Source organism: Oreochromis niloticus, linkage group LG23 (assembly GCF_001858045.2).
Source record: "Oreochromis niloticus isolate F11D_XX linkage group LG23, O_niloticus_UMD_NMBU, whole genome shotgun sequence".
Lineage (NCBI taxonomy): Eukaryota > Metazoa > Chordata > Actinopteri > Cichliformes > Cichlidae > Oreochromis > Oreochromis niloticus.
The window spans coordinates 32,340,719-32,357,446 of record NC_031986.2 but is presented as its reverse complement, the minus strand read 5'-3'; the positions used below and the strand labels follow the sequence as shown (position 1 = coordinate 32,357,446).

At 40.4% G+C, this 16,728-nt stretch overlaps 1 protein-coding gene across 1 annotated transcript; it reads right to left on the bottom strand.

Annotated features, from left to right (window-relative positions):
- Nucleotides 1-5,133: 5,133 nt before the first annotated feature.
- LOC100690369 (tetratricopeptide repeat protein 39C) lies at nucleotides 5,134-16,240 on the bottom strand. The gene is made up of 14 exons (XM_003444269.5): nucleotides 15,512-16,240; nucleotides 14,718-14,766; nucleotides 13,776-13,904; nucleotides 13,218-13,332; nucleotides 11,745-12,105; nucleotides 10,660-10,828; nucleotides 10,238-10,331; nucleotides 10,032-10,139; nucleotides 9,831-9,940; nucleotides 8,379-8,502; nucleotides 8,195-8,292; nucleotides 7,991-8,095; nucleotides 7,842-7,880; nucleotides 5,134-7,758 (listed from the first exon to the last, which is right to left on the bottom strand). Exons 1-14 carry the CDS (start codon nucleotides 15,655-15,657, stop codon nucleotides 7,669-7,671), a joined length of 1,737 nt encoding a protein of 578 aa, XP_003444317.1. The 5' UTR covers nucleotides 15,658-16,240; the 3' UTR covers nucleotides 5,134-7,668.
- Between the last annotated feature and the right edge of the window lie 488 nt (nucleotides 16,241-16,728).

Here is a 16,728-nt window from a genome sequence, read left to right as displayed (position 1 = left end):
AGGTATAATTGCTGTAAATGGGGATCAGTATACCTGTAAATATTTTATCAAACATCAATCATAATTTGTGATCAGTGTGGGTTTTAAACATTGATATTTCTTTGTATTTCTGACTAATTTAAACAATATGAAAAAAGACTTTTAGTATTTTAGAAAAATAAGAAGTTTTGTAATTGACTTCAAACTTTTGAGCTGTAGTGTAGCTGTAGTGGAAGTATGAGGACAGGGAGACATTGTTAAAAAGTCATGAGCTGTCTTGCTGCAGAGAAAGTGGAGTCTGTCATCCTTGAAATGCTCCCTAGATAGGCAGCTGGGAGGATTGAATGATGCTCTGCCTCTGTGGTCAAGTACAGACATAGGCCTTAAGCAACCATGAGCCACTGATAAGCGTGACAGATTAGGAAGCATGCATAAAGTGGACTGGTTAGACACCTATGAGCCACTAATAGGACAAAATGAGCACGCAGCCATAAAGTGGACTTGTTAGGGAGAGTTTCCCATCAGACCTTAAACACTGCAACTCAGTTAGATTGCAATGACAGTGTATAGTTATGTATTATAGAAGATAATATACAAATATGAGGACAGGGAGACACTGTTAAAAAGTCATGAGCTGTCTTGCTGCAGAGAAAGTGGAGTCTGTCATCCTTGAAATGCTCCCTAGATAGGCAGCTGGCAGGATTGAATGATGCTCTGCCTCTGTGGTCAAGTACAGACATAGGCCTTAAGCAACCATGAGCCACTGATAAGCGTGACACATTAGGAAGCATGCATAAAGTGGACTAGTTAGACACCTATGAGCCACTAATAGGACAAAATGAGCACGCAGCCATAAAGTGGACTTGTTAGGGAGAGTTTCCCAACAGACCTTAAACACTGCAACTCAGTTAGATTGCAATGATAGTGTATAGTTATGTATTATAGAAGATAATATACAAATATGAGGACAGGGAGACACTGTTAAAAAGTCATGAGCTGTCTTGCTGCAGAGAAAGTGGAGTCTGTCATCCTTGAAATGCTCTCTAGATAGGCAGCTGGCAGGATCGAATGATGCTCTGCCTCTGTGGTCAAGTACAGACATAGGCCTTAAGCAACCATGAGCCACTGATAAGCGTGACACATTAGGAAGCATGCATAAAGTGGACTAGTTAGACACCTATGAGCCACTAATAGGACAAAATGAGCACGCAGCCATAAAGTGGACTTGTTAGGGAGAGTTTCCCAACAGACCTTAAACACTGCAACTCAGTTAGATTGCAATGATAGTGTATAGTTATGTATTATAGAAGATAATATACAAATATGAGGACAGGGAGACACTGTTAAAAAGTCATGAGCTGTCTTGCTGCAGAGAAAGTGGAGTCTGTCATCCTTGAAATGCTCTCTAGATAGGCAGCTGGCAGGATCGAATGATGCACTGCCTCTGTGGTCAAGTACAGACATAGGCCTTAAGCAACCATGAGCCACTGATAAGCGTGACACATTAGGAAGCATGCATAAAGTGGACTAGTTAGGGAGAGCAATCAGACCTTAAACAAAAAGTTTTCTTGACTGACAAGTTGGGATTTAACATGAGAAAACTGACAACTGGTAACAATATGTACCACTGAAACACAGCAGGTATAATTGCTGAATGGGCCTCTGTAGATGTCATGGTTCCAGAGCCCTCTCTTCTCTGCCTGCTTTTTTCTCTCTCTCCTTTGTCCGTGTTGTTGTCCGTGTGCTTATCTTTTTCAGGGGATGCCCCTCCGCCCTCCACTCCTTCGGTCACTTGTCAACAATCAGCTGATTGCTCCCCTGCTCCCCAGTGTCTATGCTGTCTTCTCAACAACCAGATCATTGTATCACCAAGGTAACGTAACAGGCCACAGTCATGTCATATTTTCCATTAGTTCTTTTCTTTGCTTACTCTTTGTTTCTGTGCAGACCTTTCAGCGTTTTCGGATCCCTGCAATCTTCTTCTGTGACAGAGTCTGAGTGTGCCTTCAGACAACCTGCAGGACCTCTGCCCCGTCTCCTGGAGCCCACAGTGTTTATCCTGTATTCATAACTATCTGCAAATAAACCTGCTAAACTTTACCACAGTGTCTCATGATCATTCCGTTGTTTTCATAACAGTACACCTATGTAGACATTCCACTAAATCTCATTCGTGATTTATGATAAATGTTACCATTAATCGTTTATATTTCTTTATACTTCTGATTAATTTAGTAAAATATAAAAAATAATTTCACTGTTGTCAGAAAATAAGACCTTTCTAATTCTCTATTAACTTTTGAGCTGTAGTCTAGATTGCAATAATAGTGTACCGTTATTGTTTATAGTAAATGATATAGAAGTATCAGGACAGGGAGTGAATAACAGTTATGAGTTGTGTGGCAGCAGAGAAAGTTGTTCACTTTGATTCTTTGAGCTTCCAAAAGTCTAATGGGAGGCTGAGCCTTCAGCTGTCCTGTCCCTCTCCTGTGTAACCAGACATGCTCTCTTCTTTTTAACATTAAATTTATAACTTTGCTTTTGATCAATCTTATGGCTACAGCTGGATCAGCTGACCCTGACCCATCCTTTAGTTATGCTGTTATAGGACACAACTGCTAATTAACTTCCCATCATGCACTGCGCACTTCAGCTCCACTTCTGTCTTTTACTCTCAGTGTGTTAATTTATCACTACTGCATGTCAGTAACGTTGGTCCTCTTCCTCCCATCATGTGGTTTTTCCTGTCCTCGTATGCTCTTGATATTTTTTATTTTTATTTTGCCTTTTCTTTCATCCCCAACCATTTGAACCGTCCTTGAGCCTCATTCTGCCGGTTTCTTAAAAAGGGAGTTTTTCCGTCCCACCATCCCCATTTGATTGTTGGGGTTTTGTCTCTATTATTTGAAGGTCTTTTATTTATCATATATAACAGTTATTATTGTGAATTGGTGCTTTATAAATCAAATGGACTCAAATTGAACTTGTAACTCTTATTCAAACCTAAAGTCGTCTCACCCAATTTGGACATCCAGCGTAATAAAATACTACAATATCAACCAAAAATTAGAAGCATAGCCAGCAGCTGTTATATTTAGTTTCTAATTTAATACTTCTAGGCTGAACTATTGTAATACCTTATTATCAGGTTGTTCTAAAAACTCCCTGAAAAGCCTTCAGTTGATCCAAAATGCTGCTGTGAGAGTACTGACTGGGGGGGACTAGAGAGAGACAGCATATTTCTCCTTTATTGGCTTCTCTTCATCAGCTCTCAAAATCATTCTCCTTACAATAAACAGGCCCCGTCTTATCTCAAAGACCTTATAATATTATATCACCCCAAAAGAACACTTCACTTGCTTACTTGTATTTAAAAGTAGGACGGGAGGCTTAATCTCCGCCTCTGTTCCGGGGTGTCGTTTATCCTGGGGGAAGGCCAACCTTCCCCCTGTTACTAACGGAGCCTCACATGCCCCATTCACTCCAGGGTGGACACAGTCTTGGACACTTCGAAGACAATTTTTCACAAGTCCACTGGAATACCCCACTAAGAACAAAAGTGAACTTCAATGCTTCTCTTTTTTCTAAACTGAGGACCTGATGGCTTTGACCTTTTCTTGTCCATCTTCCATCAGTAATTTTGCACTCGAGGATCAACACCCAACCCCCAGCATAATCTAATAGACGAATAGACCTACACCTTGTATAGTTTTTAATTTTTTTTCCCCCTGGGATTTCATACAACCCTGGAAAAATAATTAATACATAATGGGCTTGGATTGACAATATTATGAATAAAATGTGCACTATTTGGAAGCAGTGATCAGTCAAGCTAAAAGAAAATGCTCACTGACTGTCTGTAACTAATATTAGGTTCTGTTGGGTTTAGTGACATCACTTCATATGACTATGCATCTGTCTGATGCATCGTTATGACAAAATCAGACCATGGATTCTTGTTTTTGATACACGGTGTACGATATTATATGATTATTTATATTATTTTAAAGCCCGGACATAATGATCCCTAACTCTATTCATTTAACCTGTCCAAAACACAAAAAAAGGAATAAATAAATTGGGAATTACTAAATACTGAAGTTTGATTCAAAGAAATGTTAGAATAAAACATTTGAGCTGGGCTGCAGCTTTGCTTATTAAAGAGTTTATATAATCTGGAAGTGCAAACACATGCAAAAACAAAATTTGGCATCTAGTCAAATATAATTACAATAAGTGCAATAATTCCTTCTCTATGATCTAGTAAGATTATTGTATTCAACAACAGTACTTGGGGAAAATGAGCACATTTGAATAATTTTCCATCACTGCATATTTTCAGCGAGTTCACATTATTATCATGACTGTGCTCGGCTGTCATTGTGATGAAGGTGTGGTAAAAATCCAGTTTGTCATATTCTCCACGCTTTCTTTGAGATATAAAAAATGAAAGTGCATAGATAGATAGATACATACATACAGCAGGATAAAACACAGCACAGGCCACCACGGTATGATCAAATATACGCAGCGTCTCATCACACACCAAGGGACCTCTGCCTCTGCAGGAAGAAGAGGCGGCTCTGCCCCTTCTTGCAGAGAATATCGGTATTCAGGGAGCCTGTCATCCAATATGAGTGCGAGATATTTATAAGAGTGCACATGAATGTAATTAAAATTTTAATGAATGTACTGTACTGGCATTTATATAATACGTTTCTGGTCATACTGACTATTCAAACCATGAACTCATTTAGCACTTTCAGGCCAAGTTAGAATAACTAATTCACCAAATCCCAAAAAGTTGATATAATGACTGAATAAATGACCTGAATGAGTAATGAAATGCTTTTCCCACTTCATGTTTTGCCAGAACTACTGAATCAACTATCTGGGATTTGCTCAACTACATTAATAGATCATGCATCAAGTCAATTCACCTAGTATGCATATTTTGGACCGTGGGAGGAAGCTGGAGTTAGTAAATACATAGAAACTTGACACCGAAAGGCCTGCAAGACAACAGCATAACAAACAGTTTCACAGACCTTTTCTTGAAAGTGCAGTTACTGTGTGTCTACCAAAAGTCATCGGTGCAACATCACTTTTCGAAGGTGCAATTTCAGTCCAGAGGGAAGAGAAAAACACGCACTGTTTACCTGGATTAATGGAGAACAGTTTATTGTTCAGTGACACATTGGAACACCATCATCCTGACTTGTAACTTTAATTCCAACATAATCTCGTGACAAAAGGAAATCTTTCGGTGACAGAAGTACTGGGTGCATTCAACTGCTCAACATTTACCACATGTTATATCCATCACAGCCACAAGGGATGACTAGCACTGTCTTACCAGATATGTCAGCAAAATAAACCTTTAATTTTACAATGTGATGTGATGAAAAACACAGGGTCAGTGTGGAAAGCCTTTTTAAATGACTATATGATACCCTTCATTTGCTTGTATTGCTCGGATAACAAAAGCCTCAGAGTGCTTGTTCATAAAAGGCAGTTCTCTGCACAGAAGTTTTCATATGTACAGTGTCAAACTGGTTAAAAAGGTTGTCAAAACCACTCTCACCAATGTTCTTTGTCCAATACAAGATCATACTGAGTCAGTTCAGCTGCTAACGCCGGCCATCACAGCAGTCAAACTAAAAACAGCATAAATACTGCTTGTAAAAAGTGCACCTCCTCTTATGTAATATATAAACTTGCCACTATTAAGAACTAATTCAAAAGCTTCAATCACTAAAACACTAACAAAGGAAGTCACTAGTAATATATGTTTATTGCGCTGACATTTAGCAGCACCTTTCAAGAGGTAACATGACAGCACTGAAGGTACTGTATTATAATACCTTCATATATATATATGCAGGACTGGACACACAGGTACATTTGACTTCAGTACAGTCTTAAAGCCACTGTTACCCTGCCATGCCATGCATAGTGCACAGGAGCCACGCCCAATGTCTTCACATAGCAACACCATGAGGGCATTGTGAAGTGTGGTCGTCTCATTTGTTAAAGGTCCAGCTACTCGAGCCGCTGTAAGATTAGGTGACCAGTGACATTATTTAACTATTCCCATGTTAGTTTGCTAGTTTATTTCCACTGTGAATAGTAATGAAACTGTGTGATACGGTATGACTTGTTTCAGTGTCCATTTTGTTCAAAGTCCACGGGCAGATTACTAAGATTTAGTCACCAAAAGCATGATTTTAACACTGAAGTGACAGGTGAAACATTAGCAAGCTATTTAATAATTTACAGACAGGTGACAAATTAAAGGAAAAGACAATATTAGTAATTAATGAGGCCATACGATGGGATTCGAATAGCATTTGTACTTATCCATCAACTCTGTAACCCTCATGTCTTATAGACGGAGGCACTGTCATCCTGGAATCGCCTTTAAGGATTAAACTGTTTCATTATAGGATAAAGCCGTACTGAAATGCAAAAATCTAGGGTTTATTTGAGCAGTTTTTTGAAGTAGTTGCAGTGATTCATATCTCTAAGAGGACAAGTGAATCAAAACCAAGACATCAAAATAACCCCCCACAGCATAACAGATCTCTTGGATCCCCTCGGGCCCCACTTGAGAGGCACATAACCGCATAGAGGCCGAGGTTGAAAGTGAAACCAGGTTTATGTAGGGAAACAAACAAGAGTTTGCTGATGTCATAGTGCTGAACTGTCTGTTACTAAAATTCAGCTTAGTTGCTTTTTTTATTCAAAACTGCTGATTTAAAAAATTGTTTCCGAAAGGTGACACGATAGAAACACCACTGCTCTTTCCATTAATTTGTCATCTGTCTGTTTAAGAATATGTTAGATGTATCAAATATTACGTTTTACTCATTCCTGTTCACAATATGTTATGTGGTAAAAAAAAAAAAAAACTGGCTTTAATTTAGCATTTTCTTTTTTTATAGTTGGAGTGAGATGGCACAAATGTAAAAGCAATATTAACTGTATCTTATCCATTTTAAAACTATTACTGAGGGAATTTCACTCTCATTAAGAGTTTGTGTGCTGAGTAAACTGCTCACTGAAGGGAGAGGCTTCATTAAAGTCATCCAAATACACAAGTTAATGAGGAAAACTGTTACAAGCTAGCTTACACATATGCATGAGAAAAACACTTAAAGGAACAGTTAAAGATTGGAGGAAGTGAGTTTGTTTGTTATTTTTCCCCAGGGATAAGGACTCGTTTAGTTTCATCTACGTGGATCATATCCAGAAACAGGACATGGATGCGTTAGAGGTGAAAACAGCTATCGTAGCTGGACGTAAACTAAAAGAAACACATTCGTAAAGCTCCCCGATTTTCTGATTTAGATTTTAGCTTGATGTCTATAATTCACCTCATCATACAATGAAAAAAATCTGCCCTAAAGTTTTTAATATTTCTTGCACCATGCAGCAACAACATAGTTTTTGGTGGCTAACTTGCTGGCTAACAATATACATCTATAAAAGTATAACTTTGAAAACTTTCGGCATAGTTTTAAGCCTGCTAGTAATAGCCACACTAGCTATTTTTGAGATGACACTTGGTTGTCAGTCTGACTGGGTGGGGTAACAAACATGTATTTCCCCAAATCCTTCACTAAGACATCAAACAGTTACTCTGAACAGCTTAAAAATTCAGCCACTGATGCTCGTAGTTGTCTGGAGTCACACAGGCACTACTTCCTTCAAAGAGGCCAGGGCTGAATGGATGCGAACATGAAGCCGGTTCTCAAAGTCGTAGCCTGTAAAATCCTCCTAAAACATAATATAGACATGTATTAAAATGTTTTTTTTTTATTCTAATTCTAATTCAAATAACTTATAAGTTATTATTTTACCTTTGCTTGAAGTAGCAGTGATCTGCCTTTTCCCACTGTCTGAATAGCAGCACAGAAACCATGGGGTTATAATCAGGCACGTAGTCGCAACAACATCCAACATCTCAGACAAATAAAAAAAATCTAAAAGCTGTGACCAGCAAGCTGACCTCTGGCTTTGCAAGGAGTACACATCCCAGCTCATAGACGGCATACGGCTGAACGTATGAGTTGATCTGTCGTCCGTACTCATCTCTAGCAGCCAGCTGGAATGACTGGAAGGCCACACAAAAGGAAAAGGCAGAGCAAAATGAGTAAAACTGCCAGTGTGGATCCACTGCAAAGCCTCTTAGTGTGTTGCTGCAGATTGCTACCTGAACAGCGTCTCTCATATTTCCATGACATTTATGAATGGCACCGAGAAGGAGGTGTTTCAGGCCTCTGCACGAAGTGTCATCTATAGTCTGCAACACTGAACCCCCAAAAAACAGGAAATGATTACACAGGATAGATGATGACAAAGGTAATGCTGATCTGAATCATATGGGCTACGCTCACCCTGATTCATTATCTGCAGTTTAGATGAGGAGCAGTTCTGCAGTGCTTTCCACAGATAAACAACTTCAATTACGCCAAGAATGCATAGCTCTCTGGAGGGCGACATCTTTCTCAGTCTCTCAGCCTGCAGGCAGGAGACAGAAAACATAGAAAAACATTAGAGAGGCTCTCGTGCGGTGGAAGAGTCAGACATTTCACCAGAGGTCACCACTTACCACCACAAACACTTACTTGGCACAGAAACTGATTTCTTTTGGTTTTAATAGAAAGTCCTATTGGTCACTTCCAGTCATTATTATACGTAGAACTACACAGGATTGCTACATAAAAAAGCTTTTTAAATGTAATCTCAAATGATTAAAACAAACTTGAAAGGCTAATGTTACTGCCTTTAATTACAATTTTAATGGTTGATTGTGCTGTTAAAATGTGTCTGTGTGGGAATAGCTGCCAGAATGAAGAGGACACAGTTCCATTTCTAAACTGAAGAAAGCTTCAATCCAATGTGAAACCCAAACCTTTAAACTCTGATAAACAAACTAGAGTAAGATTAAATATTTCCTTCTTTTCGATTAAAAGGATTCATTTTTGTCCTCTGTTGAGTTGATTGTTGAGGCTAACTCTCTCTTAACAGCTTATGTTTTTCCACCTGAGAGCTTCCATGATTTAAACCCAAAATAAAAACAAAATATGTTTGGAGGTCTAAGACCAGAGAAGTGATTATTTAACTTATATACACTGGGTTTATTTTATGAGCATTAAGTTATTAGTTTATTATAAATAATGCCTTTCTGTCCGCATGCAGTACCTTCACAAGCCACCAGGGTGCTGGAAAAATCCATAGAAACTAAATTTTATAATGAATGTTACCTCTGAATCTGAAAAGTGAAAGCAAGTCGCCTTAGTCTTGCATTCTTTCTACTGGCCACCAGGTGGTGCCCAGTGTGGCAGAAACACTGTTCCTGCACTGTTTTAAATGAATGAATGCTGAGGACAGTGCAGTTTGTCTGTTTTTGCTGAATGACAGTAAAGTAGTCATTCTATTCTATTGTATTCTATTCTAAGTTGTATTTAAGACTATAGGAAAATGGCTCTTTTCTCCTTTGACCTCAATAAACACCGTCCTCACAAGCTCACAGTCAATTTGAATAAAACATTTTGAATACAAGTCCAGCTTGTAAAATATGATCCTTATAGAAATGAGGCTTATCCAGGGCATGCTCGATGGCTAAGAATAATGTGGCTACTCATTAGTCGTGATGGCTATGTTCATGTTTTGTACCGTCCATGAATTAAATCGGGTACTAGATGTAACTTCTGTCCTGTGAAAATGTCACAGTTGACTTCAGCTGTGCAGTGAAGCGCCACCTGTGACCCTCACTGGCTCTAGTCTGTGCTAGAGTTGACATGTAAAAGAAAGAAAAGATAAAAAGGTGTCATCAGAGTGCCCACCCTTTTTACAGCAAACTGCTCAATCTGGTTGTTTTTTCTCTTGAAGAGCTTCTGCACGTCTTTGAAAACTCCACTTGCTCCATCCAGGTCTCCTGAAGCACCCTGACACACTGAAAAAACACACAAAGAGGACCATTTAGGAGCTAAAGCAAAAGGAACAGCATCCTAACAGTGCCTCTTGTTAGTGTATGCCAGACCTACCTCCAGTCAAATAAGCATAGTAGCACTGTGACCAGCGAGACTCATTCTTCAGTCTTTCGAATGCCCTGTATGCATCCTCAAAGTTCAGCTCTATCATGCTACACCAGCCTGTTCCAAAGACAAGCAGGCAGAGTGCAATTAATCTATCACTGCAGTCTGCGCCAACAGACAGTATGTCACGACTAACCTGATGAGGAAACACGTACCAATCTCATAGAGACACACATGCTGGATCTCTCTTTGGTCTGATGCAAGTTCTAATGCATCATGGAAACAGGCCAAAGCACTGTTGATATGGCACTGGGGACAGAGGAGAGAGCACACACACCAACAGGTAACGGTAATCGTGTTAGACAGACTACATGCACGCGCTGGGTGACGGATCAGTAGGTGGTTGATTAGATGCTGGTGAGTTAATGAACCGTCTGACATGCTTATTAACTGCATGTGCTCAAAACACAGAGAGCCTGCAAGGCAGGGGGTGAATGATATTTTTCATACTCTACTACAGTGAAGAATGTTTTGTCTACTGTGTATTTCTCATGGAGCACAACACAAATAAACCATCTGCAGCTAATATGGACTTGCTGACTGATCTGTCGCTGATCATTACCGAAAGGCTACATACCTCTAGCCTTTGGACTCGTCCTTTAAAGAACATGAAGAGAGAGGAGTTGGGGTAAACCACCGACTTTCTCTGCAGAATAGCTTTAGCTTCCAGCAGCCCTGCATGCGTATCCGAGCCCTCCAGAGCAAAGAAAGGCAGCACTACAGTGTGGTACCACAAGAGGGCCAACCTGAGCAACAAAACAGGAGATTGAGCCCAGAGTGGTCAGACAACAGTTCTCACCACTTCAGTCTAAATCTCTGAAATGGAATTAAGCTTATAAACGTCTTGTCAATGTGGCTTAAAACTTGAGATTAAAAATTAATTCCCAAAGCTGACACGTAGCTGTCAAATAAACCCATTAGTGAGACTATATTGTCAGCTGCTTTTTCCAGGGTGAAGATAGGACCCTGATTGGCTAACAAGCTCTATGTTATGTAATCAAATACCCCAAAATAGCTGTTAAATGACCGTTGGTGAGACTGTTTTAAATTTAGAAGAGGGGGAAAAGAAGAACTCATATGTGATGATCTTTTACAATATGCTTCATATTTTGTGAAAGCTTAACAAGTAATTAAGCTTAAACAAAACCATTAAGAACCACTCAAGACTCCTAATTTGTTTATTATTATTTGATGTTTTATAAAAACAAAGCTGTATTAAAAGGCTTGTGAGTCTTAAATTAACTATATGCGATTAATGATGCACGAACTGTAACTAATTACATTTACTACATTTCCTTTTCATTTCTGTCCTTCTAAAGGTCATTTTCTACCGCAGGAACTTGTGGGTCATTTTAGGGATGCAGGTATCTTTGCATGCTGTTTGAGTAACAGTAACTGCCCCCACTGGACCTCTTCAGGATTGTTTTTAAAATAAGGGAAAGGGTACATGCTTAGATGAAGGTATTTCTGAGTGTCGATGGAAAAACTGCACTGTTTGCTTGTTGCACAAAACATTTCTAAAAGATGATGAAGAACAGCAGCAGCATTCCTCAAATAGCAGTATTCGGATTCGGGAGCTGCTCACATATAAAACTTCTGCTCTGAGTTCCTGCTGTAGAAATGAGCCTGATGTAATAAACGGTAAGACCTCCGCTCACTCACGTAGCTAGAGGGGCCTTCATGTCCTTGCTCTCGCTTGCATACATAAGGGAGGAGAGGCCCTGGAGTCGGTCCCCAGGGAAACCCAGCAGGTTGATAATCTTGAGCAGGTGTGGCGGTACCATGGAGATGCACAGGTGGAAGAGGCCGTAGCCGAAGCTGACTGAGCCCTTGAGGCGGTCCAGGGCTTCGGCTGTGACACCATTCTCCACGGGTGTATTGTGGTTGGCGTTGTCTGCTGAGAGGGAGTCCTGGCTCCCAGAGGACCTCCGCTGATAGGCCTCCTGCAGCTGGCTGATGTCGCTGTGGCACTTATTGTACATTTTCCAAGCCTTACGGAGAATCCAGCCTCCTTTGATATACGCTGTCAGTGGAAAACAGTGAACAAGATATTTTTGAGGATGCTCTGCACTGACATGAGGTGGAAGAACAAACCCAGAAACCCAGAAGACAACTATAATAAACTCTGAATCTTTTGTTATGGTTTTTAATTTATTGCTAATTTATCTAACTGGTTGCAACAACCCATCCATGAATGTAAGTCTCAGGCCTGACTATAAATTCTTACTATTTACTCAATATTTAACTTTATTAAGTGCCAGATTGTGTCAATTTCAGACCAGAAACAACTATACTTCATGTAGTTTGCTGTAGCCAGATTCTCACTGCTGGAAATACTGGAAACACACTGCTGGTGTATGATCTGTAACAAAAATGCTGAGAACCAGAAGAAGCTGGTAGAGTGTCCAAGAGGACAGGACAAAAGATGACAATTTAATCACTGCGAACTCTCCAAACAGTTACTTGCGCTATCTCACACAGTCTCACATGGATATTACACAGACTCCGTGCTACAGATCTGTGAATGTCTGATCTTCACAGCATCAAACATTTGCAGTCTCACATCCTTCTGGCGGCAAATTACATAAGAAATGAGGATCACCTGAGAACCATTGAGCTGAATTTCTGTGTTATTATTTCATTAATCGCTTAACACTTTTTAAAACAAAACTCATCTGAGTAAGTGGGTGTTTGGTGACAAATCTCCATCACTCTGTGTGATACTATTATACAGATTCGCCAAGGCAGGCGAGTCTGCTGCCTGACCTCCGGTGTAAGACGCTTAAACTGAAGGTCGTAGACGAGCACTTGCAAGACAGGTTTTATTAACCAAAAAAACAAGACTCTTCCTCTGAGGGCACTAACAGCCAACCCTGTGTCTGTCACCACTTGCACCTCTCTTTGCTTTTCAGTTGAATTATATTTAAAGTTCAAGAACATCCCACAGGTTCGTTAAGTTAATGAATCATGCAAAATAATCAGAATTATAATGTCAAGTACAAGTTCAACAATCAAGCAAACCTAGTCATGATAGACCAACAGCACTCTAACCCCCCACTTCCCCACACACTGGTTTACTTCATGAGTGATGCAGATTCAGATCATACCGGCTTGTGATGGTTCTTTGTCTATTACCTGAGAGTTCCTGTTTGACAAAAGAGAGCACAGCGAGGTATACTTGGCAGTCGGCGACTATTATCTGTCTCTGCAGGCGGTCCACGACAACAACGCCGGACCGTTGAGAGTCCATCTGTAACACGCACACACAGGCACACGTCTTCAGTTACCAGCATGCATCTCGTTTCCCCAGCAGTTGGCAGGCATGAGGGACGGGGAGTTTCCTGAATGACCCTCCACTCATCACCCAGTTTGTTGATTAAATTTCCCAGGAGTACTAATTGAATCTGCGAGTGAGTTTGGCATGATCTCATTGCTGCCTGCATCATTACGCCTAAAGCTGAGGATCCTAACATAGTTATCTGAATTGCAGCCTGTACCGGCCGTGATACAAGAAGATGCCAGCAACAGTGGAATCCATCTAAATCTGTACTAACAGTATCTCTAGGTTTCAGTTCAGCCCCAAATTTAATGGAAGCTCTCTTATCAGTTTAGTCTACAGTTTTTTTTCAGCGCCCACCAGAAAGCCCTATAATATACACTTTGAATTCTTTTTTTTAATAGCGTTGCACTTACACTCTTTTTAATCTTGTTCCTGATTGTCTCTATGACTCCAGCGCTGTCGCTCTCACACAGTTTCTCAGTGGTCCTCAGATCATCACAGGCAGTCTGCATCTTCTCCTCCTCAAATGTCATCATGGCATTCTGCAGTGAAAGGCAGGAAAAAAGTCCTTGTCTGGTGATATTTCATTGCTTTACATTAGTACTATCTTGATATGAATTTGTATTGTTTCATAGGGCACGTTTATGCTTGAGCTAGCTTACAATCTAAGAGTGAAGGAGCATTATGTAATAGCTTTAAAAGCAGGAAAGGACAAAGGGCTCTTTCTACAAAATAATGAATGGAGGAACACAGTGACATCTGTGCAGCTGTGTTTGGGATGCTGAAAAGATGCAGCCCAGCAGAAAGCACACACAGGATGAAATACTGAATATAAAACAAGAATATTTTCTTACATTGAGATAAGAAATTAATTTTATGCATGATGCATTAAATGCCACTGGGCATGTGTGAGTGCTTGCAATGATTGGTCAGATGTCAGCACCCCCAACAGCCTTCAGGGCCATTTAGCATCTGGGGACAGAGGATGACATCATGCTGTGCGAGTGTCGACACGAGTGGGAGTGACACAGCAGCGTCTGTGAGTGTGTGTGTGTGTGTGTGACAACCATGCTGTGAAAAATCTCCTTCTGCCATTATTGAAGCATTTCAGTAATGTGCTTCACTGCAAGAGTGATGCTGATCTTGAGAGGAGGAAGCATCCATTATGTTAATGGATTTAAAAGCAAATCAAAGGAGAGGATGTAGTGGTGACAATGAGGTCCTAATACCTGGGTGCTTCCTTTATGAACTGTGATGGGATGCCCATTATTTTAACTCTGCATCTTTACACCTCTTTCAGTGCATTGCTATTTTTTCTATCAACTCATTGGACTACTGGCTAAGAGAAAACTCACCAGAAAGCTGACAAAACTGGCCCCAAAGCTCATCAATGGGCTCTGGCTCCTGTGGAGAAAAAAACCCCAGAGAACAAGAAAAAAATCTTTATCATGCTTTTTGTGTATTTTTGGGGTGTCCTGCAAAATCAAGATGAAAAATTTTAAAAGGAGCTGCAGACAGTAACTTTTTCTGCTGGCACAAACAGACCAGAAACAAGTCTCATCTTAAGCTGTCATGACCGCTGCCAAGGACTATCTGTCTGACATGCAAGGAGGAAAATGCAAGTGTCTCAGTGCATACATTTACCGGGGCCACGTAGGGCTGCAACAGACAAGTAGTTTCACTATCATTAATCTGTTGTGCCTGAAAAAATATCCTTTACAACTCTTCAGAGCTAAAGCTGAAATCCCAAAATGTTTTATCTCGATCAAAAAGGTAAAATACATTTAAACTGATGTACATTTATTACAATAAACTACAAAATCAGCAAATACTTTCATGATAGAAAATACAGCAATAAAGTAACTGATATCGTTTAACCTTTTCTTTGATTTCTTAACTTGTTTTTATATCTGTCACCTGGTTTCTTAATTTCAACTCTAGTGCTATGACTTCCATTTTAAAGGTGGTGACATAAATCAGACAGATCCTCAAAGATAGTAAAGTTCTTTAAAAAACTATTCTTCCGTTTGAGGTATATGTGGATCCATAGGTACATACTGTACTGTGTATATAGTGTTTCAGATTTAAAACATTTCCCTATATTGTAGACTTCAGCAAGATTGCAGCGATTAATGCGCAAAATAATTACCTGTATCTCCTGAACAGCTCGTCGCTTTCCTTGAAGCCGTTGTTGAGCAGCATGTTAATGCCTTGCAGAGCCATTTCAGCATCATCTATGTGCTCTGCCTTCTCCTCTACCTGCTGCTGCTGCTGGGACTGCTCGGGACCCGCCATTGTTTATACCACAGCTCAGCGGCTGTTGGCTCAAACCAGCGCAATAAAGGACAGAAAACGATGTTGTTTCTTCCCTCAACCAAACCCGCATTGGTTTATTTCCACTGAGATAAGAGAAGACGTTGAACAGAGACGCGCCAGCGGCCGGCTAAAAAAAAAAAAAAAAAAAAAGATGTGCAGCTTCTGCAGGCTCCAGACGTCTGTGCACCTCAGGGATGGGCACCGATGCCCCAGTCAGGCTCTATTACACCGCACTCCTACAGTTTACAGTTAGCATTGTAGTTGTAAGCTCGGTCAAACGCCAGCACGCGGTTATTTGTTACCAAATCAGCCATCCGTCAGTTTTTCCTCCTGATCTTGAGATCCGTGCAGCAACACCCGATGCATTACATAACGCGGCTGCTGTGCTGCTCTGACAGCCCCACGTAATGCGCTCGTCAAACGGCCTGGCGTCATAACGCACAGCGCATCGCCGGGAGGATGAAGGGATGAGGGGAGGGGAGGCCTGCTCAAGATGAATCCTGTCAGCCTCCATCCCTCACACTCACCCCACGCTCACAGACACAGCCAAAGCCAGCAGCAGCCTGCAGTGATGACAGGTGAGGAGGATCACATCTGTCGGATTTGCGCACCAGATTTTTTTTTTTTTAAATACTTGTCACGATCGGCACAAATGTGTGCTCAAAACTGGTTCGGTTAAAAAAGAAAAAAGAAAAAATTGTAAATCTGCATTTTTAAGTTAAATCCGTTTCATTGTAAAATACAAACAAACAAACAAAAACTTGCTCAGGTCTCCCTTAACAACATAGAGGTGACCATGTTGAACCTGAGTCTATTTAATAAGCTGACTTTAGCTTACTTAAAAAACCGTAAACCTGTTGCAGCTCGTTCTGCTGGAAGTTTCTTCCTGTTGAAAGGGAGTTTTTCCTCCCCACTATCCCCAAGTGCTGCTCAGAGGGTTCGCCTGATTGCTGGGGTTTACTCTAGATTATTGTAGCGCTTTTACCTTACAGTATAAAGTGCCTCGAGATGACTCCTGTTGTGATTTTCGTTATATAAATAAAATTTAAT